The sequence below is a fragment of the Thermobia domestica genome, chromosome 8, assembly GCF_964235325.1.
Source record: "Thermobia domestica chromosome 8, izTheDome1.hap1.1, whole genome shotgun sequence".
Classification (NCBI taxonomy): Eukaryota; Metazoa; Arthropoda; class Insecta; order Zygentoma; family Lepismatidae; genus Thermobia; species Thermobia domestica.
Window position 1 is genome coordinate 11,389,377 of NC_137461.1, and position 25,384 is coordinate 11,414,760.

At 34.5% G+C, this 25,384-nt stretch overlaps 1 protein-coding gene across 1 annotated transcript in view; it reads right to left on the reverse strand.

Annotated features, from left to right (window-relative positions):
- The window catches only part of LOC145691585 (phospholipid-transporting ATPase ABCA3-like), a 159,315-nt gene extending 134,405 nt beyond the window's left edge, over positions 1-24,910 (reverse strand). The window contains exons 1-5 of the mRNA XM_081766991.1: positions 24,853-24,910; positions 23,281-23,459; positions 20,300-20,531; positions 16,802-16,956; positions 1,729-1,884 (exon numbers count right to left, since the gene is read on the reverse strand). Coding sequence (XP_081623117.1) covers positions 1,729-1,884; positions 16,802-16,956; positions 20,300-20,531; positions 23,281-23,459; positions 24,853-24,910 — 780 coding nt within the window. The remainder of the gene's footprint in view (positions 1-1,728; positions 1,885-16,801; positions 16,957-20,299; positions 20,532-23,280; positions 23,460-24,852) is intronic.
- Positions 24,911-25,384: the final 474 nt, after the last annotated feature.

Sequence of the window (25,384 nt, forward strand, 5' to 3'; positions counted from 1 at the left end):
TTTCTTAAAACATTCACCATTTCCATTTTTGGTACATTCAAAATAAATTATTAAAAGATTATGTTGTATTAATGGCATGGAAAACTCTTTTTCTGACCAAAAGTTTTTATTTAATGACTCCATCGTGAAAAATAGTCACATTCTAAGACTGTCAGAACATATTGCTTATTTCCGAATAAATAAAGCATCAAATAAAGTACAAAATTTCTCATTACATCATGGCGAGACAATCAAGGCATTTTGTGTGTGATTTTAAATATCCGACCCCTCTCTCTGTGACATTAAAAACTTCAAGGAATGTTTATTTTTTTGTTAGTACAAATGCAAACTGCAAATAAATTTAACTGAAACGTGACAAGAAGGATGATAAAATAAGGAAAATATATTCTTAAAAAGATTTATTTTCATAACTTAAAATCAACTGGAGTTACGACGATTACTTTATAATTTGAAAGTATTTAGTTCTGAATTAACTTCACAATTTTTTCCTTCCGGAAAAGTTTATTCGCTGGTAATGATACCTGAGTTTCTGCCTATCTCTTTTCTCTCTACAATTCCCGTATTGTTCTGTTTATAGATTCTCTCCTCTTGTAAATTTATGTGCCTCATCCGAATTACGGATAGAGATTTCATACTTTCCATACTTTGCAAACACGATGGTAGATAATGAAACACTATAATTATAATGAATCAATAATTTGAATTTTACTTACTATTGAAATTTCGAAATATGTCATGTCTTTCACCGTTTGCTTTAGACATCTAAAACCACACCTTTCATTACTTTAGTTTACTAATAACGGCTATGAACGTGTGTTAATGCAAGGCAGATAATCAGTTAAACTCGAACGTACAATCAGTAATAAAATAAAGTTCTAGAAAACCTTTCCGATATTTGTAAATAATTTTATAATAACATAACATATGTTAATCGGTGTGAAGTCCAGTCACTTCAACTAATTTCAATCAGTGGTCGACTCTATGAAGACGATTCGGGCACACCATTCGACAATCTAGTTTACTGATGATTTAAACTAACTCAGAACAGAGAGCGTCCAACAAGGTTACTGATTTAATGATCTAGAAACGACGATTGATTCTTGTTCATCTATAAGCGTATGGTCACACTTGGGTTAACGAATTGCTTAGAAGGTACGAGGAGAGCAAAGAACACCTATCATATTTCATCACAGCCTGTAATGTTGGATCAATTGATCGATCAGTAAAGCGTGATAAGAAAATAAATTTCAGCAATGACCTGTGGTGTGCCATTAATCAGCTGCAGTACCATTGCCGCGGACCAAAAAAAGGACCATTTCATCTATAATTACGGCTCGCATATGTACGGTAATGCGTACGTTAGTGGTTGTTCTGACATATTTGAGTTCTGAACATTACCATGGCCCCTTAACTTGCCAGAGTGTTGCCCTATTCAACATATATGTGACATGCTCAAACGTAACAACGATGCACGCTACTCCACCTCTAGTGAACATAACTGATTGCAGAAACAGCAGTAATAGACATGGCAAGAACCTTGAAGATATTCAGCACTTTAGTAGAAATTTACCTGAGCTTTCAATGTCGTGAATGCCCAGAAAGACAGACCAGTATGCTGTTAGATAAGTATGCCTAATGCCAAGATGGTTCACTAATTAATCTACAAATAATGATTAGTTACAATATTAAATATTGCCCGGATTGCTTTTTTGTTTCAATAAGACTAACCTCAGTTCCAGCAATCAGTGAAATAGCTAGTTGTAGTCTTCTTTTCTGTCCACCAGACAATTTCTTTACTAATTTGTTTTTTCCAACTTCAAGCTCAAGTTTTTGCAAATAATTATCAGCTAATTCACCTGCAACCTTCCGGGTGTTTCCTCTTAGCTGTAAGTATATTGGGCAAGAAGAAATCTCAATATATGTACTACTGACAATTACACACCAACCTTAATCTACGAATTAGCGGTGACTCAATGGTAGAATGATCGCTTGTTAGATATAAGGTATTTGGATCTATCCGTATCCAAACTACATCTATTACCCCGTTTACGATATTTCTTTTAGACTCAGACTCAATTCTTTTATGTCCCTTCATTCCGCCATACTCTGTAATAATACAAGTTTCAATCTCAGTTTCTTCCTCAGTCTCGGAGCATTAATGTAAGAATATAAAGTCAAAAATAATTTTAAAAATATAGATCACGTTATTAGATATATCATCTACAATAACACTGAGCATCTGCCTCTTTATTGTCTTGTGAGTCCTCTCCTGCGTTGGGTTCACTGCCTCAAAAGAAATGTGGAAAGAATAAGGATGATAGTTTGAGAAGCTTCATGTGAGTTTCTAACTCATGAATTTTGGGTGCAGTCGCGCTTACTACGTGGTAGGACAGTCACGTGTGGGGCATTCAGTCCGCAAGTTCAATTGTAATTCCCACTAAGTTGATTCTATAGTTTTAAAAACACCATGCGACTGAAATATGTCCGAATTCTCCGTTTCCACATACTTTCGTCTTTCCACCATTAGAATCTGTTTCATATTCACTGTCCCTTCTTGCCTCGGTATATAAGTTTAAAAATACCGAATTCTTGTTGGATGATTTCCCATTTCAACATGTCCGTACAGCTCAAATATGATATTGCCGACCAGCTTTTTTATTCAACATGGATAAACAGACTCTACGTCTGAAACTGCAAGATGATTATGATTAATTAATATATTTATGTGATTATACATGTATCCGTGAATTATTAAGTATGACTCTCACATATCACTAGAAAACTAACGTAAGATTAAGCTATATAATGTGAACATACAATATATGTAACAAACGTTTTTAAGTATCTTATTAATCCATAACTTAGTACATGAAGAAAATAATATTTCGCTTTGAAGATATATTAATGCGTAATGCACCACATTGTAATAACCCTCAAAATTGACCTGCGTTTTTCATTAAGTTCAACATCAGAATTACTATGAATTGTGTCTGAGATTCAATGAAGTAGAATATCCAACGGTTCAGAAGATCTTGAAATGAATTGTTGATAAAGTACTAGAGCACTTCCACAATTGTTAACTGTAAGGAATGAAATAGCATTCTAAAATAATACAAGTATATAACAAACACATTAGAAACGTTTTCTTATTCAAGTACCATGCGGCTGATGTTGAAGAGGCTATTCTGATAATGGTATTTTTCTTTCAACAGACAGGTACTTCAAGCTGGCCATTTTATTCAAATGAGGCTTTTAACAGAGTTTATTCTGGGTATGATGGAATAACTAATAATTTTATAACCAGAGGCTCAGTATTGATATATTTGTGATAATATCCCTTTTAGAATTTATTTTTCTAAATTTTTGTTGCGATGGCGTAGTATCGTCTTTGACAGGTTCGTTCGTCTTTGAGAGTACGATAGCATCGTACTTACATTCTATAACATATATTTAAACAGGCTTTTATTTGATTAAGTCAAGGATGTACCAAAGAATATCCCAGATTCGTTTTCGAACCGGATGGTCAACTTGGCGGCGCAAATTGGGGGCAGAGAGGCATGCCTTTTTTATTTTTCATTAAGGCAAATTGAAAATATTTTCACGCCTTTAGTTTTTGAGATATCAGATTGATAGTTTACAAACGGACTGGGTGTACATTTGTATATATGTCATTTCGTTTTTAAATCCCTACATGAAACTGAGACAGGACATGAGGGGTGCAAGTGTTCCGATGGGTAATTTTTTTCAGAAAAAAATCCGTTTTTCCCCGATTTTTCGGATCCAGGTATGTGATATGGACATGCAAGTGATACCGTTAGAAAGGGCTCACTATACTGAAGAAAATGGCGTTTGAGACATTACTCTAGGCAAAATAGTAATGACGCAGTAATTTTTGCAATATATATATATATATAAGGCCTAAACAAAGACTAAAAACAATTTTATCTGCCCTTGTTTTCAAGATACATGATTGAAATTTTGATGTGCATAACAACGTTTTTTTTTTTTTAAATCGTATTCCTACGTGAACCGAGGTACTGTCCCGAGGAGCAAAGTGTTTTACCGGAATTTAAAAAAAATGCTGGCTTTTTCAGAATTTTTAGATTCAGGTGTGCTATACGTATATCCAAGTAGTACCATTGGGAACACCTTATTATACTGAAGAAAATGGCGCTTAAACCACAACTCTATGTCAAATAGTAATGACCAAGTACGCTTCTGCAATATATATATATATATATATATATATATATATATATATATATATATATATATGTGTGTGTGTGTCTGTGTGTGTGTGAGGAGCATACTGAAAGTGTTGAGCAACATTGATTCACAACCTTAATCTTTATTTCTAAGTGAATCCGTTCCAGCTGGCCGTAGACACTAATGCACTGCTTATCGAATAACCTCCAGTGCTCGTAGTGGTGGCCTCGTATCTGATTCTTCACAAAAAGAAAAGATGGTAGTCTTAGGGTACCATGTCGGGGCTGTGTGGGGTATGCGAGAGAATTTCCCACCCAAATCTCCTGATTTGTTCCGTAATGGCACGTACATTATCCTGTTGAAGGATTATCTTTCTAGGACGTTTATCACACAAGACACGATGAAGCATCAAAAGTGGCAGATGAAGCAGGGAGGATTAATGGTTTGTCAATGCTTAAGAAAGCAAACCAGAATGCTACCCTGTGCATCCTACTTGACGCTCCCCACAACTTTCCCTTCCGATTGCACTGTCTTCTCTTTCTGCTTAGGTGGCGAACTCAAATGGTGCCATTCCATCTTATGTCGTTTTGTTTCAGGTTTATATAATGATGTGACCGTTTAACGTCCAGGCACAATAATCGACACTAAGTCATCACTTTCATGTCGAAATCTCTGAAGAAGAGTTTGGTAAATGGTTAGTCTCTGACGTTTGCGATCATTGATTAATAAACGTAGGATCTAACGGGCACAAACCTTCCGATAACCTAAGCTGCGAATCACTTCTTGCACTGCAGTATGTCCAACACCAAGTTTATCAGGGATTTCTTTCACACTGATATTCCAATCTCTTATAATCAGCTCATCAAACCTTACATTCTTGTGTTCCGTGGAGGCAATTCGAGGGCTTCGCCGCGAGGCTTATCTTCCATACTCGCATTACCATCCTTAAAATGTTTCACCCACTTCCTAACACTGCTAGCACCCATGCACACACTTACATAGGCAGTTCTGCGGTGAATTTCTGAATCAGATTGGTCCTCTTTTAACAAGGAATTCAATCACAGCACGCTGTCGAAACGAAACATCGCTGCCCGTCAATTTGGAAGTCCTGCCTGTGGTCACGTGCTAGCAAAAAACAGCGTCAACATATGGAGAAAATGAAAGAAAAGTCTGTAGATTAAGATGATATGTTTGGTTTCAGTTACAACTAAAGATTGCGATGTTAAATTATGTTGCTCACGACTTTCAGCATGCGCTTCATATATATATAAAAAAAAAAAGGGTCACGTTGAGATATTCAAAAATTTCATGCGACCTTTGTTTCTAAGATAGAACATTGAAATCTTCCAAAGGTATTATGCACATATCATCGTAGTCTTTTTTTAAAAAAAAATCAGACCCTACGTAAACCCAAGCCCGAACCAGAGAAGTGCAAAATTTCGAAAAAATGCAAAAAATCCTGTTTTTCCCGATTTCTCGTTTCTGGTGTATAATACTAACGGGTGAGTGATACTGGTGGAAAGTGTGTTCTATCCAGAGAAAAACATAAACCATGATCCTAGAATAAATAGTAAGGAAGCAGTAGCTGTTTGAGTGAAAGCCTAAAATTTCACTCAAAAAGTAGAATTCCTGAAAGGATTGATTTTAATGATGCATTTTTTTTGTATCCCGCCTAAACTGAAACAACTTCTCCTCCTATGGCACGGGACTTACAGAGACCAGGATCTGGGACAAACATTACATGTCTTCCAACCTTGGGACGGCATCTTAAAATCTGATAAAAGATTTATTGTGAGAAAATGCCTACTATACGAAAATCTTAGCTGTGTATACTTGTACTTACGTGTGATATCAACTGTGTGTACTTGCCTGTGACATGGTGTGGAAGAAAGAAACTGCAAATGAGATTCACTCAAATGATATACAGACTCAGTTAGATGTAGTAAGTACATACTTTTGAAACGTAATTTTTCTTTTCGATGTTTGAAATGTCGAGAAACACAATGATTACATTGTAACTATATCAAATGCAATGAATGTGACTTGCACAAAATATGCTTCTGTTGTTCTTTTCGATTAGCATCCTGCGTCTATGTCATGCTGTGTTTGAAGTTAAATATATTTAAGCTACAGTGCTTGATTTCAAAATTATTTGCGCAATGGATGTCAGTATGGTATGACTATGGGTGTTACACCTGATGTATACTCTTTCTATTGAACAGAGGTGAATAGCATAATTTATTCATTGGATTGAAAGTTCATTAAAAAGAATACAGATTATGATTTGTTTTAACAAAAAGACGTTTGATTTTCGTTCTCAACAAAATACTCTTAATTTATGGAAATACAACCTACTAATAGATATTTAGATTTGTTACGCAAGAAACTACAGGCAAGAGACCAGGAGATTTTCCTAGGTCGCACTGGTCTTGAGACTTATTCAATTCCCGTGGCGACAGAGAACTAAAGTGTGTGTTGAGTATTGCGGCATATCAGGTAATATGTTACCTTTGTTTGTCGTACATGAGACAAGTCTATACTAGTAGGGGTCCCATTATGTCCAGCCGAGTCAGCAAATTTTTAGTGACGCTATACGTCAAAGGCCAGTGATTTTGGCCCGAGGTCAATGACCTAGGAGTACAAGGGACCACCCGCTCTAAAATTTGGCAGGGGTAACCTGGCCCACCCTCTAAATTTTGGCAGGGGTACATAGGACCACCCCTCTTAAATTTTGGAAATTGCCAAATATAAAAATTGGGTGTGGTAGCCTATTACCATAGTATGTACCTCTATCAGTATTGTGAGGTCTATGTCGTTTCCTTTAATGGGTAAAAAATTGCCAAAAATTCAAATTTCGGTTTTTTTGACCTAATTTATCCCTTTCATGAGGTGTTATCCTATATAGTTATATGGGCGTATACAGGTGTCAATTCCCTTTCATAAGATATGGGTATATTTGTGCACCCCTTTAAAAATTTGGGAGGGGTATCTTGGCCCACCCCTTAAATTTTGGAAATTGTCCAATTTAAATATTTGGTATTATAGTACTGAACCCGAACATGTATTATGATAAATTTGGGTGGTCCATCTCGTTCAATTTTATGGGTATAAAATTGGCAAAATATAAACGTAAGCAATACGTTGTACCACGTGTTTGTTCTTTTGGCCCAATTTATCCTCTTGAGGTCCTATTACCTTATATTGTTATATGGTTATGTATAGGGGTCTATTCCCTATCATAAGGCATAGATACATTTGTGCACCCCTTTAAAAATTTGGGAGGGTTACCTTGGCCCACCCCTTAAGTTTTACAAATTGCCCATTTTACACATTTGGTATTATAGTATAGGACCCTAATATATATTACTATAAATTTGGGTGGTCCACCTCGTTTCCTTTCATGGGTGCGAAATTGCCAAGTTTTAGTACAACCACGTGTTTGGTTTTGGCTCAATTTATCCTCTGGATGAGGTCATATTACCTTATAAGGTTATATGGTCATGTATATTGGTTCATTTCCTGTTACAAGACATGGGTATATTGATGCACACCTTTACATTTTTGGGAGGGGTACTTCCCCCCACTTAAATTTTGGAAATTGCCCAATTTAAACAATTGGTATTATAGTATAGAACCCTAATATAGATAATTATAAATTTGGGTGGTCCACCTCGTTTCCTTTCATGGGTACAAAATTGCCAAATTTCAGTACAACCACGTGTTTGTTTTTGGCCCAATTTATCCCCTTGGATAATGTCCTATTATCTTATCTGGTTATATGATTAGAAATAATGGTCCATTCCCTATCAATAAACATAGCTACATTGATGCACCCTTTTAAATTTTTGGGATAAGTACCATGGAAAACCCAATTAAATTTTGGAAATTTTCCAATTTAAGCTTTCGGTATCATAGTACATGACCTCAACATGTATCATGATAAATTTGGGTGGTCCATCTCGTTCCCTTTCATGGGTAAAAATTGCTAAAATATAAACGTAAGCAATAAGTTGTACCGCGTGTTTGGTTTTTGGCCTAATTTCTCCCCTTTAATGAGGTTCTATTAACTTATATTGTTATATGGTCATATATATATGGGTTCATTTCCTATCATAAGACATGGGTACATTGATGCACCCTTTAAAAATTTGGGAGGGGTATCTTGGCTCATTCACTCGGTTTTAGAAATCGTTTAATATAAGCATTTGGTATCATAGTACAGGACTTCAATATGTATCACTATAAATTTGGTTGGTCCACCTCGTTCCCTTTCATGGGTAAAGAAGTACCGAAATTCAAATTTCGGAGCTTATTGACCCCCTCTTAAACACGTTATATGGGTATGTACAGAGGTTTATTACCTTCATATGTTTATGTTCCCTTTTAAATTGGCGAATTATCAAATAACAAAATTCGGTGAACGTTCTAGGACCCATTGTAGATGTTGGTGTGCCTCTTATGGTCAAATAATCAAAATTTAAACGTTATAGCCTATTTTTTAATACGCCTTTATTATAGAATAAGTACAGGATTTATTACTTTTTCATAAGACACATGTGTATTTGTGTACCAATCTTAAATTTTGGGGGAGGGGGTACATTTCTTATTGTCGTATCAATAATTGGTAATTGTTCTCAAAATTGGATATTATCTCATTCATTGGGTAAATCATTGTCAAATATTAGTATGATCACGTAATCAGTTATTGACCTATGATGTAATTAGGAGTCCAGGACATTGGTTCATTTAAGCTTTGTAGGATAATTTGAAAATTGTCAAATTAAATTGCGTCATTGGTTTTGATTATTCCAGCCTATGTACCAAATTTAAACGTAAGCAACACGATGTATCACGTGATTCACCTTTATGAGCTAGTGTACTGGGATTCATTTCCTTTGCTGTGGTACTTCTTATGTTTGAATACACACTTGTAGAAAACAGTTAGTTCTACTCAGGTAAACAATTGACGGACATTATTGACCTTATTTAACATATAATGATATGATTAATTCTAAGACTTAGGTATATCAAGAGAAGTATTCTTTAAATTTGGGAATTGTGATGAACAGAATTTTAACATAAGGCGCGAAATTTGAAACAATACTTTGAACTTTACACAACTCATAGTCTAAGATTATTTGTGGTGATTGATTTGACCTTGAGCTTTAGAAATCTGATAGCTAACCTTATTGAATCTTATGACTCATAGTCTTAAGGGAATACATGCTACAACTCTGAAATTTACACACAAGGCGAAATATAATCTGACACTGCCTATGTTATTGTTGATGCAATTTGATTGGTTGATCACTATCTTTCGTTCAATTTGATTGGCTGATCACTATGTTTTTTGCAATCTGATTGGTTGATGGTTTTCGAACTTTTGTTACATTCAGTTTAGTTCTGTTTAACATTTAAAATTTTTTGAAATTTTTGTTTGAAAATTTTTTGTTTGAAACTTTGGTTTGACATTTTTTCGTTTGATATTTTTAGTTTGAAAATTTCAGTTTGCATTTTTTTTGGAAATTTTTGTTTCAAAATTTTTTGTCTGAAACTTTGGTTTCAAATTTTTTCGATTGAAATTTTTTGTTTGAAAAAGGTTTGTTTAAAATTTTTTGTTTGTAATACTTTTTGTTTTGAAATTTGTTTCAAAATTTTGCTTGAAATTTCTTCGTTTAAATTTTTAAAATGTTTTTCGTTTCAAAACTGAAATTTTTGTTTGAAATTTTAGTTTTAAAAAATTTTCGATTTTTTCTGTTTAATTTTTTTTTGTTTGAACATTTTTGTTTCGAAATTTTTGTTTGGAAAATTTTGGTTTCAAATTTTTAATTTTGTGCATTCATTAGTGAACAACCGAAACAGCTTAGAAGAAAATTTGGCTTGAAATCTTTTCGTTTGAATTTTTTGGTTTGAAAATTTTTGTTTCGAAATTTTTGTTTGAAAAATTTTGGTTTCAAAGTTTAGTTTGACATTTTTAAAAGTTTGTGCACTCATTAGTAAAGATCCGGAACTGTTTAGAACAAAAACCTCTGGCAACATTGTTTATCATGGTGCAATAGTACACGTCAGAACATGATAATGCAATGTCATCAGTTTTGCATCAGATATAAGTATCGTTCGAGTTAGTATTCATGATATCATCATGGCTACTTGCCTGCAGTTTCTAAACACACATGATGTGATGAAATCATTTACCAAGATTACTGATTTACAACAGAATGTACCTTATAATATCTTAGGTAGCCAAAATATCTTTACAAAGTTTGGATTAAGAATCGTAGTGAAGCTTGAAAATGATAAGAATATAATTTTACCAGCAAGATATTTTCCCATGGAAGCATTAAAACAAGAAGAACTTCTGCGTTTTTTAAATACTGGATCTGTATCTTTATGATACAAAAGATTCTTGGGTCGAAGTCATCAATTGAATTTAGTACACAGCCGGTTTTGTCAGCAATTGTGATGAAATCATGAACTCAAACGTCAGCACATTCCTTTGAAATCAGACGTAGTTCTATGCTGAATGCGATCTATGAATTTGGTTGGTCAGCATGACGTCAGCAACTGTGATGGAATCATTTCTTTCCAATGACGTCAGCCGTAGTTCTATAAATCAGCAAATACAGTTGTATCACATGAAATCATTTGAGCAAGTGTGTTTCAGCAGGAAAGATATGTACTTCTAACAATAAAGAATACATCTTCGCAAGCTATTATCCAATAAATATATTTCAAACAAAACATGTGATGATTGGTATCAGTGATAGAACATTTGAACAAGTGATTCGATTGGGCAAAGCAGAACAATTTGGTGTACAACTGACCTGTGAAGAATGGCAAATATTATGTTCACGAATCGATCAAATGAATGATTATTTTCATGATGAGCTAAATGTGACCATAGTCAAATCATTAGGCTCAAATCATGAAGTGGTGCTGCGTACAGTCCTCGAAGAGAAGATGGAGTTGTTACGTAAAAAGAGTACATTGCATGGCCCTCGCAATATGGTGTATCTAACGCAAACGGAATGGAACAAATTTATCAACGTATTTCAGTGTGTTAAACATCCAGTGGAGGTGTGCAACAAAACAAGTATATTCCTGAAAAAGTACTACTTTGAGAAATGTGTCATGCATATTATACAACACGTATCTAGATGTTGTGATGGTTGTCAACGTCGTTCGTGGGTGCATACCAGTATTGATAAAGAGTTTATTTGTGATCAAATGGACATTGAGTTTCCATCAATTGATAATGCAATAGACCTTAAAAAACTTCAACTGGAATTAAAATTATACGCTAAAGACGAACTAGTGCAGGAAGTTCAAAATACATTGTATCGACTATATCCAGATCCTTTATCTGGTATGGATGCGTGTGATTAACCAGTGCAGTGTAATAAAATGATCCATTTCAATGATTTGTGTTTTTCCATTTCAAGTACTACCCCATGTTCTGACGTGTACTATTGCACAATGATAAACAAAGTTGCCAGAGGTTTTTGTTCTAAACAGTTCCATTTCTTTACCGATGAGTGCACAAACTTTTAAAAATGTCAAACCAAACTTTGAAACCAAAATTTTTCAAACAAAAATTTCGAAACAAAAATTTTCAAACAAAAAAATTCAAACGAAAAATTTCAAACCAATTTTTTTTCTAAGCTTTTCCGGTTGTTCACTAATGAATGAACAAACTTAAAAATTTGAAACCAAAATTTCCAAACAAAAGTTTCGAAACAAAAATGTTCAAACAAAATATTTTAAACAGAAAAAATCGGACATTTTTTAAAATTAAAATGTCAAACAAAAAAACTTCAGTTTTGAAACGAAAAAAAATTTAAACGAAGAAATTTCAAACAAAATTTTGAAACAAAAATTTCAAAACAAAGAATATAACAAAAAAATTAATCAAACGCTTTTCAAAAAAAACTTTCAAACAAAAAAATTTGAAACCAAAATTCAAAAAATTTCAAACTAAAAATTTCAAACGAAAATATTTCTACCAAAGTTTCAGACAAAAACATTTTGAAACAAAAGTTTCAAAAAAATTTCAAACAAAAATTTCGAAACAAAAATTTTCAAACAAAATATCAAACGAAAAAATGTCAAACCAAAGTTTCAAGAAAATAATTTTTAACAAAAATTTCAAAAATTTTTAAATGTTAAACAAAACAACTGAATGCAGCAAAGATTTGAAAATCGTCAACCAATCAGATTGCACGAAAGATAGTGATCAGCCAATCAGATTGCACGAAAGATAGTGATCAATCAATCAAATTACATCAACAATAACTTTTCCAGTATCAGATTACATCACCTCGTGACTAAATTTCATTCTTTTAGCATGTATTCCCTTAAGACTATGAGTCATAAGATTCAATAAGGTTAGCTATGAGATTTCTAAAGCTCAAGGTCAAATCAATCACCACAAATGATCTTAGACTATGAGCTGTGACTAAAGATCAAAGTATTGTTTCAAATTTCGTTTTAAAATTCTGTTTATCACAATTCCCAAATTTAAAGAACACTTCTATTGATATACCTAAGTCTTAGAATTAATCACATCATTATATGTTCAATAAGGTCAATAATGTCCGTCAATTGTTTACAATTCTCAAATTATCCTTCAAAGTTTAAACGTACCAATGTCTCGGACTCCTAATCCCATCATAGGTCAATAACTGATCACGTGATCATACTAATATTTGACAATGATTTACAAATTGAACGAGATACTTTCCAATTTTAAGAACAATTACCAATTATTGATATGACAATAAGAAATGTAGACCTCCCAAAATTTAAGATTGGTACACAAATGCACCTGTGTCTTATGAAAAAGTAATAAATCCTGTACTTATTCTATAATAAAGCCGTATTAAAAAATAGGTCAATAACCTTTAAATTTTTATTATTTCACCATAAGATGAACACCAACACCTAGAATGGGTCCTAGAAAACGTTTACCGAATTTTGTTATTTGATAAGTCCCAAATTTAGAAGGGAGCATAATCATATGAAGGTAATAAACCTCTGTACATACCCATATAACGTGTTAAAGAGGGGTCAATAACCTCCGAAATTTGAATTTCGGTACTTCTTTACCCATGAAAGGGAACAATGTGGACCATCCAAATTTATAGTGATACATATTGAAGTCCTGTACTATGATACCAAATGCTTATATTAAACGATTTCTAAAACCGACTGAATGAGCCAAGATACCCCTCCCAAATTTTTAAAAGGTGCATCAATGTACCCATGTCTTATGATAGGAAATGAACCCATATATATGGACATATAACCATATAAGGTAATAGAACCTCATCCAAGAGGTTAAATTGGGACAAAAGAACAAACACGTGGTACAACATATTGTTTATGTTTATTATTTTAGCAATTTTTACCCATGAAGCGGAACAAGGTGGGCCACCCAAATTTTTCATGATACATGTTGAGATCACGTACTATGATACCGAATGCTTAAATTGGAAAATTTGCAAAATGCAAGGGGTTGGCAATGGTACCCCTCCCTTAAATTTAAAGTGGTGTAAAAATGTACATATTTCTTATGATAGGAAATGGACCCGTGTACTTGACCATATAATCATATAATATAACAGGACCTAATCCAAGAGGTTAAATAGGGCCAAAAGAACAAACACGTGGTACAACGTTTTGCTTACGTTTATATTTTGGCAATTTTCTACCCCTAAAAGGGAACGAGGTGGACCACCCAAATTTATCATAATACATGTTAGGATTCAGTACTATAACCAAATGTTTAATTTGGGTAATTTCCAAAATTTAAGGGGTGGGCCAAGGTACCCCTCCTAAATTTTTCAAAGGGTGAACAAATATTCCCATATCTTATGAAGACCCATATCTCTTTTCGGCAATTTTTTACCCGTGAAAGGGAACGATATACACCCCAATACTGATCGAGATACATACTATGGTCCTAGGCTACTACACCCAATTTTGAGATTTGACAATTTCCAAAATTTAAGGGGGGTGGTCCTACATACCCCTGCCAAAATTTAGAGGGTGGGGCATGGTACCCCTGCCAGATTTTAGAGGGAGTGGTCCTATTTACCCCTAGGTCATTGTCCCCGGGCCAAGGTTATTGACCTTTGACCTATGACGTCACTAATTTTTTTGCTGACTCGGCGGGACCCCTACTACTTCTATTCTATCCTAAAATTTGGGACAAAGAGTAAATTATGAAATACGAATCCAAACAGTGCCGTTTAGGAAACCTATCTAGTAAGTCACACCAACGTTAACCACTTTCTTAAAACACCACTTTCTTATACACTGACAAGTAACAGTGATTTTGTACGGGACGTTCTCACGATTTCTGATTTTTGGATGTCGGTTTCCATATAATTTCACAGTGTCAATTAATTTATCAATCCTGTCTTCTTGTCCTTTTCCGGCTCTAGTTATAAAAAGCATCATATATATATATCTTACATTTGATATCTCCAATTAATGCTTTCTTTTTTAACTTTCATTGTTCAATAATATTGAATGTTAAATAATTGGGGCGACATACTACATTCTTGTTTGACTCCTATTCCAATTACCACATCATTGATTTCTCTTATATTCAAGGGCACTTTCTCTCTTTGTCATACGTACGAGTCTCTCCAGTTGCCCTCGATCAAGTCGAGAGTAGGGGTTGGGCGGAGCGAAAGCAAGCTTGGGATTTGGGTTGATTGATTCATCCAGTCCGCCGGTAGTGGTTGAGTCCCTGCCCGATAGCTGCCTGCTGTCTTGTTTATCATTTGCTGTTCTTCGCAACTCGCCAACATTACGTCTCACTGGTCTACCTGTCTTGTACGACACGTTTCTTTCGACTGTCCGATCCATATAAGGGTTACGTACGACGCTTCGCTAGTACCGTCTCGTGTTGCACAATTCGCTCAAGACTTTTCAGCAGTGTTGAACTCACCGACCTCACAGTTTGGATCTTTATCCAGTGGAGCCACTCTTGTCCAACCCTCGCCTGTTATGGGGTAACTTAATGCTAAAGTGACTTGTGCCAGTGCTAAGGGAAAGGATAGTGTTAGCTCCGCATCGACGTCACCTAGTGTTAACCCCAAACCTCATCGCTGTCCTCAACAGATTACTTTGGCACAGTACCTCTTTAAGCCCAAAGTTCAAGATGGAGAACTTCGCTCGGAGATGCCCGACCCAGTATCGCGCTCGTCGTATCTCTCCTAGCTCTTACTCGAATCTTTGTCTCAAAATCAACAACAGCAGCAACATCAGCCACTTGTAACCACGGAGCAACTTTCGATGTTAGTCTACTTGCGATCTCGCCTCAACGACCTCAATGTCGGACAACGGGACGCCATTGAACTCCGGGATATCAATACCTCCTTTGCATATATCGACCAGCAGTCAGAAGAAGATAAAGCTTCTTCATTGAGAGAATTCGCCTGCTCTGTATTGCTCTTCAATACAATTAGAGGGTCTCTACCGCAAATGCCACCGTAGCCTCCATCCCAGGTCTTACAGTCAATATGCTGCCCCAGCCCTTTCGTACGAGGTCGTCATCGGCAGGAGAGACGAAGAAGATGACATCGGCTCGAACCAAGCTCGAGAAATGGTGTGTTAGACTTCTGCACACCCCTCCGAGTGGAAGGCGCCCCGGCCAAATCCCTTGAAGACAGATCAGGTCAACCTTGTGAGGTGCATGAACAACTAGCGGAGTTAATTGTGGATTTGGAATTTCAGCCAGAAGACGTAAGGTGGCCTCCGGAAGACCCCGTATTTTGTTCCTATATATTAAACAGGAGAGCTACATAGACGCTGCTAATCAATTAGACATTCAGGAACCCTGGTTTTATCTCCCAAAAGATTGGGACCTTTGCGGAATAAGTACTATCTAGAAATGAAGTGTTTTTGCACGAAGGAACCCGAAGAAAACACCTGGGTTTCCAACGCGATAATTACCCAGGTAATAGGAACTGCAATTCCCTCTTTTTCCTTGACTTCATATCTTGGTCACAACGTTCGTCAAAAATGATATTTAAGAATGTGACTTCCTTCAAAACAACCCATACAATACTAACGAATTGAGTGGTAAGCATGTCCGTAATCCAAACACACAAAAAACTCAAAAATTACATTAGAAGTTAAAATAGTACAAACTAATTGTGTGCAAGAAAATGCCTTCAAGAAAAATATATTTATACATGCCTAAAAAAAAGAGCATGCGCAAAGCTTTTATATACAATCGGTATATAACATAATAGCTCTATATACTCGTCGTTGTTACTTGTAAATGTGAACCTGGATAAAATGATAAGAAGAAGAATGTCTTTGAATCGATACTTTCGCAACAATGTCATTGTACTTGCATCTACCCTTTCTTGTTATATAAGCCTGTGTAAGAAGCATATATAATATGTATGCTGATATGGCTTGCAGGTATATAAATATAAGAGATAACGTTCAGATTCTCTTCTTCTTTCATAGGAAACAGTCAACAAAATTATATTGTAAACACCTAAAGGAACCAAATTGGGGAAGTATTATTTAACCAATTTTAAAACAAAGTAATAGTAAATTATTGTTTAAATACCATACAGAAAAACAGAAGGTGTTGTCTTGTTGTTAGGTCTTTGCATAATATATTTAATTGTGGACAAAGTCCAAGTGTTCTTCTTATCTTCTTAATATCTTTCATCAAATCCATTTCATTTATGTAAACAGATCCATCACTTGGAGTATAGAACCCTAAAAGTAAAGAAACCATATTGATAATACTTGAAGGTGTTATTCACAGACAATTATTGATTGAAATTCTGGTTTCCCATTCCCACTGTTCACATAAAAGTACAATTGTGTAATGGAAATGGAAAAGGCTGAAAGTGCCACAAAGTAAAATTTCCAGTATTCAATAAAAACTTCCTAAAACTGTACTTTATCCTTTAAGGTGCTGCTCCTTGCGAGTGCTCTAGAAACTAGTAGGAATTTTTCTGGCACTTTGGACCTTCTCTAGGTTATTGGCGATGTCGTTTACAACACATTCCATGCAAAAAATCGATTTTTTATATTTTTGGCACTTTCAGCCTTTTCCATTTCCACTACGCAATTAAACAATAGAAAAAAACAAAAAGTGAATGACAGTCAAAATTCTGCAAAACAACATATTCTTCAAATATTTCCAGAAAAGAATACTTGAAAACACAGTTGTTTATCCGGTAAGCAGAAATGTGGAGTTTTTAGGGTTTATAGCTGCGTTACCAATTTTTATTTTGGTTGGGATCCCCTCCAGAATCTTTTTCAAGAATAAACTATTTATTGGAAACAATAGAAGGTAAAAATCGCATCGATAACCTGTGGCAACTACTCTTGACAAACTAAAAATACTGCCGAAAAATTTAAAACATTGACTATAGTCGACATTCGCTTTCTACGGAAATGTTTTTTTCGTCGACAAAAGTTGACTTACGGTTTTTATTAGAAGTGAAAAAAATTCAATCCATATTACTAACGTTTTTTCTCCATGTTCTCAACAGAAAATAGAACTAATTACCAATTTTATTTACAATCGAGATAGAAACTCGAGAGCGGAAGGAAAGCCAAAGATAGTACGAATATATTATCCCACATACGAGAACAGTTTTATAATACATTAAATATGTACGAGATAGAAAAAACAGACTAAAAGTGTTAATCTCTTTATTTAGGGACCATTGAATAGATTTAGATAAGGAAGCCACATCTAAATCATATGCGTGTTTGTTTAAAATGAAACATAAATATACTTAATAAGTAATAGTCAGAAATTGGTTGGCTATATTATAGAAATTAAAAGAAAAATACTCGTCGATTTGCGTTGTAGGAATGATGGTGTAGGCTAATTACTTCTGTCAATCTCAGCGAATTAAAAAGGAACATATATAGGTACATTGACGGCATCTGAATTCTTCCGATTTTAACTATACCATTCGAAAATATATTTTTATACAAATATATAAGGAACCTGATACAAAACAAAGTTTTGTTCACCTAGGTAAACATAATTTGTTATTTTCTCAGTGTCGAGATATAAATTCCAAATTACTTTACACATTTTTGTTTATAGATGTGGTTTAGAATAAAACATGTCTACTTTATTTATTTCAATGTACATATTTAGAGACTCCGTGTTTGAATTATACGCAAAATATGAAATATTAATAAAAATCTTAATTAAATTTAAACTGCGAATTAAACGTCTTTATAGAGTAAGAGGAGAAAAGGTATTTCCGTGTGGTAAAATTTATGTTTCGAATAACAGTGCTATGGCTGGAATGTGCCACGATTGTACGGCTACAACGTACAGATAATAACATTCCGTTTAATATACTGAAAACTGTACCCCAATTGTCCATTCGTTTTGTATGCACGAAATTGTTGCTGACTGTACATCCATCCGGTAAACATATAGCAATACAATACGTACGTAAAGCAACTTTATCACCATATTTTCTAGTACCCAAATCCACTAACCGGACGCGATGTGGTTTCTCCAAGGAAACTACGCATAAAAGAACAAATTTAGAATAGGTTTTACTGCATCTTTTAAGTTGAGTCACATAATTCTTCATTCATTTAATACATGATTAAATTTTGCATTCTTTAATAACATTTTTGTATATTTTAACATGTGCTGCAGCGCAAGAATTACAAAATAAACTTACTAGAGCTAACAAACTTTGAATTCCTAAATGTTAAAATTCCTACATAGAAAACAATAACAGTTCTCACTTCTTTGTTGGAGAAGATTTAGTTCTATCCAGTTTGATAGTAAACTTAACGCTTAGATCTAAATTATTATTATTATGTATTACCCGATCTTATAAATAATTGATCATAAATAATATATGCACTACATTAACAGCGGTGACTAATAAATCCGACCCTCCGGTTAATTCTTTCACACACAAGAGTTTTACAGTTCTTTAAGAAAAATCTATAGTTGTATAAGGAAAAACTATAGAAGGTACCTTAATTTCACCCATTCTAACAGGATTAACTCTAGAAAAAATCTTCCGTGTAATCGAAATAACGGTCTTTATCTCCTGAGCTCCTTCTTCGTTAGGCGTAAAACTTAACCCGTAAAAGAAGATTCTTCAAATTGTTATTTGCGAGAACACAGAAACGTCTTTCAACAAATCTTTTGCCAAAACTGTGTCGATGAGATACTCCTTGAAACTTCCCTAAAAGTTTCTTAAAAGTTTAACAAATGTAACCGACTTACAATTAGAAAGATATAAAAGAACATCAGAGTAAATATATTTGTGTTTATCGTTAAGCCAAAAGGATGTGTTTCATATGTGGTTTTGAAATAAAAATTTTATCAATGGCTAACTAAGTGATTAACTGGCTAACTAACTAACTCTATGGCATTTGGGAACCGGAGGCTTCATGGCGCATTTACAAAAGCTTTCCATTGACCTCTATCCTTAGCTAAATTTATCAGCTTTCTACTTTGTATTTCTATTTCTGCGACACACATCTTAATATTGTCTTCCCGTCTGTGCCCAGCTTTTCCTAATGGTCATTTTCAGATTGGTCTTACAGTTAAGACTTCGAAAGAGTACTCACTTTGTTCCATTCTTTCTACATGACCTGCCCGCTTGAGCCTCCTAGATTTGATGATCTTAAGAATGCTGGGTAAACGGTATAGATTATGTATATTTCTTGCTTATGAAGTTTCCGCAAGTCACCATCCTCGTTCCTCTAGGGTCAGAATATTCATTTCTGGATCTTCTTCTCAAATATACTTTAAGTCTATGTTCTTCTCTCTGAGTTAGAGTTTTTCATGTTGTTTTCGAAACCCTCAGCGTTTGAACATTTTGATTTACCGACAAGCCTTTTGGATTTAAACAATATGAAGTTCATATGCTATTTGAAAACGAGCTAGCATTTTTTTACGTTATCATTAATTGTCATTTGTTTAAAAAAACAATTAATATAAGTCATGTAGCAGTAATCATTAGAAATTTCATATGGTAGGAGGAAATAATTGATCACGAACAAATGATGCACAAGGTATATAAAAAGTAGCACTAAACACTAAAAAGTTTACCTGTGATAATATTCATAGCAGTTGTTTTTCCAGCACCATTGTGTCCCAACAAAACAGTGATTTCTCTTTTATAAATATTCATTGTAAGATTATTCACAGCTATGAATTTACCAAAGTGTTTCATTAAACCATTTATACGAATTGTTACTTCAGTATCTTCTGGCACCTCTTCAACACGCGATGAAACGCTTACTCCGTAAGGTATTTCGGTCTCTTTTTCGCGTTTCAAACACTAGAATGAAATTACGTAAATAATAATAATAATACATACTTCTATAATTTTAAATACATAGTTTATTATCTGATTTTTAGAACACAAACTGGAATTGTGTGAAGTGTAATGAAAAATGTTATCTGAGTGAATACAACAACCCTTGTGTAAGCTGAAAACTGTACCATAGAGGAATAAATATAATGATACAATTGTAGTTTATATAATAATATGAGTGTAAGGTTTATATTTCTGTCAGTTCATGTATGTAAAACAGGATATGTATGCCTGAAGTTTCTCTGGTTTATGTTATCCTACGATCCAGAAATTGCTAAACTAAAGTCATGTTTGGAAAATGATTGTAGATCAGAAGCGTATTAATTTCTAAATTATTTGTTTCTAACATCATAGGGTGGAAATTTGATCAAGTTTACTCCAAGTTTAGGTTAGTTTACTCCAAGTATCCGTAATATATATTTACGCTCGTTCTTCAAAAAAAAAAAAAAAAAAAAAAGAGAGAGAGAGAGAGAAATAGACAATTTTTAATGTTAAGATAAAGTTATGGTAGATGGATTAACGACATACCAGACATAAGACTCTAAATCAAAGCATATAGAAGAAAGATGTGTATGTTATTGGCGTTCTGCTATAATTTTCTTTAGTACTATATAAAATAGCAAATGCATATTGACAGACACGATAAATTAACAGTTTGTAAGCATGCACTGCCAAAAGAAGAATACCAATTCTCATTCACATTTAAGTTTTCAAGACAAGAAGAAATTTGATGTCTAGACGTCAAAGAGGACATAATGCAAGTACACTGCCAAATACTCGAGATTCTTATGGTTATGATTAGGAAATTGATATATGTGCTGTCTGCATCTATGACTATTTAGCTCGTCACGTACATGACGGATGATGTCTCTCAGTGAGCACACTATTCGATGAAAGGAAAGAAAGGAAGTGGCCTGAAACGATTATGTTAGGTACTTTACCGCATTTGTCTGGTGTGAATAAGGGAACTCAGGAAAAGCCTCACTCAAGATGTCTGTACTGAGAAACCTTTTACACATTTTCGACAGCAATGCCCCACAAAACAAATTCTGAAGTACACGCCTTCGTAATTTGAGATCTGGGTTTGATTCCCGATGGGAGCTCATTTGGTTCGGATTCCACGTTAATCAGTAGATACACGTCTTTTATAGCCTCGCTGCTGAGCGGGACATTAAACTCACTTCCCTTCCTTTCATATATCCTGAAACCGGGTAAGTTGTGTATTCTTTCTAATCATAGGACGTGTATAGTTCACTCATTCCGTTAAGACAACTTTTTTTCACACTTTCACTGATCGGCTGCTACAGACGAAGTGTCTGGTAGACTCAATTTAGTAGCCAACACGAGTATGGACTATGGTCACATGTTTAATCACGATCTTAGTAGAGATACAAAAATCCGTCTAACCTACGACGCACACAAGGCCAATGCATTTCTGAATATAGTCGTATGGAACTTCATTGTCGATAACACACACGTTTGAGTAATTTGTCTTTAGAAATACAAAAGGAGTTATCAAAGAGGGAGGCGCAAAAATCATTACATGTGAAGTTTTCGCAGAATGCGCTACTGGATAATCAAATCTTGTTCCGATGGTATAAAATTCCAAACTGATAGCCATGGTCACTGATCAGCGCTTACAGACAAGTTAGAAATGAAACGTGCGTGAATGCTATTGTCGTACGAAGATTCTTTGGAATCGATATGATCGAACGTTGTATTCTTGGTTACTACGTGCGTTGACGCCTGCAAATGCTATCTAACACAACATGTCTCTGATATTCAAAATACAATTTATGTTATTATTCAAGGGAACGCTTAATCACATCCATTTGCGAATTTATGCATTTAATTATATCTGGGAAAGTGCTGACCATTTTACGACCAATTTTTTTGGGGTGCTTCACTTATAGCACTGAAGAAGAAAAGTGGTGGAATTCGCCGGCGATTGTATTGCTAAACAGATCGCGTTTCCGCGTGCCTAACGTGAATGTTAGTGATATTTGCACCATTGAAATCGACGCTTCGCATTTTAGGGATTGATGTTCAGCTTGTGCGTGGATGCATGACTACGTAATTTAACTCCTGCTGCTAGACTAACGCCCGAAACTCTTTGAAACCCCTGTGCAATTTCTCCGAAAGAGGACTTGCGATTTTATTTCACTCCAATATTTGAGCGTTTTTTGTCTCCGTTCAGTAAGAATTTTTCGTCCTGCCACTTTGCGTGTCGGGCGTTTCATTTCCTTCACGTTTCCAGTTCATAATTACATCCCCCACGGTTGAATTCGACCTCTGTAGCATGTCCGTAATTGACGAATAGATTTCCCACTCCGGTGACATCCCACTATAACTAAACGATCAAAGTCACTGAGCTCCGTAGACGTGCTCATTATAGCACGATCGCATCACTGTGACATACCACCCTAATCCCGATAGTGTGCTTGCTTTCAGTCACGCACCACTTGGCGTTACCGGCCTGATCCACTTCGGAGGTGTGCCCGGGTACATTTTTGCCAATATATATATAAAGGGCTTAGTTCGAGTGCTAGAAAACATTAAGGAAAACGGAATATTTCGGAGTTTCCCCAGAGTTTAATCCACAGGAATACTACCCACTGTCTATCTTTTCATTGGAATTCTAGTCAACTGGAATTCTACGCGGATATTTATTTATAAAGAAAAGAGTAAGAGAAAGTAAGATAAAAATTCTTACTTCACATAAAAAGTACCACGGTTTAGGCAGTCCATACTTTCCTGGAAAAACGCTACTGCAATAATATGTCATAAAACCATATAGCAGCATATTAAAAAAGGACATCAGAAGAGCAAGTGCCAATGGAACATTCTCTATTCTAGAAGTCCGAAACATGGTGGCCCAACTAGCGCCACTACCTAGAAAAGAAAAGATATATATTCGTTTCATAATTTTGAAATATCAAAGTAAATATCGTAGAAAATGAGCAATACAGTAAAGTGCCAATGAAAATATTGAATCGTATTATATATTTGAGCTGACGCTTCGTTAAAATTCAATAGAAGTTGTTAAGAGGCTTTCAGCCAAAATATTACTTTGGTGTGAAATACATATTATGTATATTATAGCATATATTATTTTGGTACACTGCTTCCTATTCTATTGTACACAGTAGATTTTAGTCTTCAAGTTTAATGTCACAGAAATGCATATATAAACAGGTCTTCCTATGGTTGCAGTTTCACCTTATTTGTGCTAGTGGATCAAAAGTCTAAGCGACGTCTAACACACTACATAAGCGATGTCTCAATCTAATTCCTAATTAACCGGGAAAATATGAGTACCATTACATAATATTTCCCAATATTTATTGCTCCTCATATACAAATTTGAAGTTTTGTGTGGGTATAATATTATTACATTTTTGTTCAAAGCTTTAGAGAATATTTTTATGTAAAATTAAATATGTAAGTTTTTATTTAAGATGATTAAATAAGAAAATTCGTAGAAGTCGTCGAATCTATTTTTTAAGAATATACTGTATTTTCCTTCACTGATTTAATGGAATAAAATATTTATTTCCGATATAAGAAAATCACAGGTATTTTCCGGAATTTGCCAACTAAAATGTAGCTTGCAACTTGTAAATATGCCTTAACTATTTTTCTAACAAACGTGGTAACGCGCCTACCCAAGTCTGCTTCTCTGACAATACCTACAAGTTTTCAAAGTATTTTGAAATAAAAGTCGGTTTTTTGTTGATCTTTATTGCGTAAGCATCATAGTAAGCTGTTTACGATTTTTTTATTACTAAAGATGGAATGAGATTATTTTTGTACACAATTCACTGTTCTTGTATAATTTCCACAGTTATAGTACACCATCGATTATATTCACGGAATTGAATAAATCCTGTAAAATTTTTGTTATACAAAAACTATTAAAAATCAGAAATGCATGAGTTAGTTTGGATAGATTATGATTGTTAAAGTTTGGTTAGGAAAATTGAACATACTGACATGGTCCTACTTTAGTAAAAGTGTCCACTTTAAACTTCATATTCATTGAATCAATCATTCTATATTCAGTGTTAATCAGAAACACCATCAAATAGAAATACACTGTTTCTGAAACCTAAATGTTCCATATGTTTACACAGAAAATGCCTGTAGTGTTGAGTAATAAAGTCACTAGCCTTAGTGGCTAAAACTGTAACCCCCATAGGTCAAAGTTAATTCTGAAAATAATCATATAAGATATAAGATTATTAATGGTAAAATTGACTGCCAATTATTACTATCACAGATTAACCTTCGTGTTTCCTCTTGGCGATCTTGCTCTCTTCATTTGCAAGTTTCTGGGAAACCATGCTTACCAATTTAAGAAGGCCCATTCTTTTACAAAATAGTTCATGATTGCAATACTGCTTCAGGATACTTTAACATTTTTACTAGGAAACGAAACTTTAGAACAGAACAAAAAAGGGCTTCTTTTATTACTTAAATTTTTCCTTTCTCATAGCTTGTTTTTCAGTTTCAGCCAATTAGATTTGTTCTCTATGAAACGTACTGAATAATAAATAATTAAATGTACCCAACTTGAGAATTAGATGGAAACCGTGTTGAAGAGGACACTATCACCATTCATTAAGAACTAACATACATCGAACCATTACGCAGTATCCTATAACAACGTAGACAGAAGATGACATTCATTAAACGAAAGATACTTGAAATTTAAAGCATGTGCTATTTTAGTTACTTCAAAAATACCACTGAATAAGGCAAATTCAACTTGAAAATTAGTTGACATTTTGTTGCTTTCCTAAATCGTAATACGAACA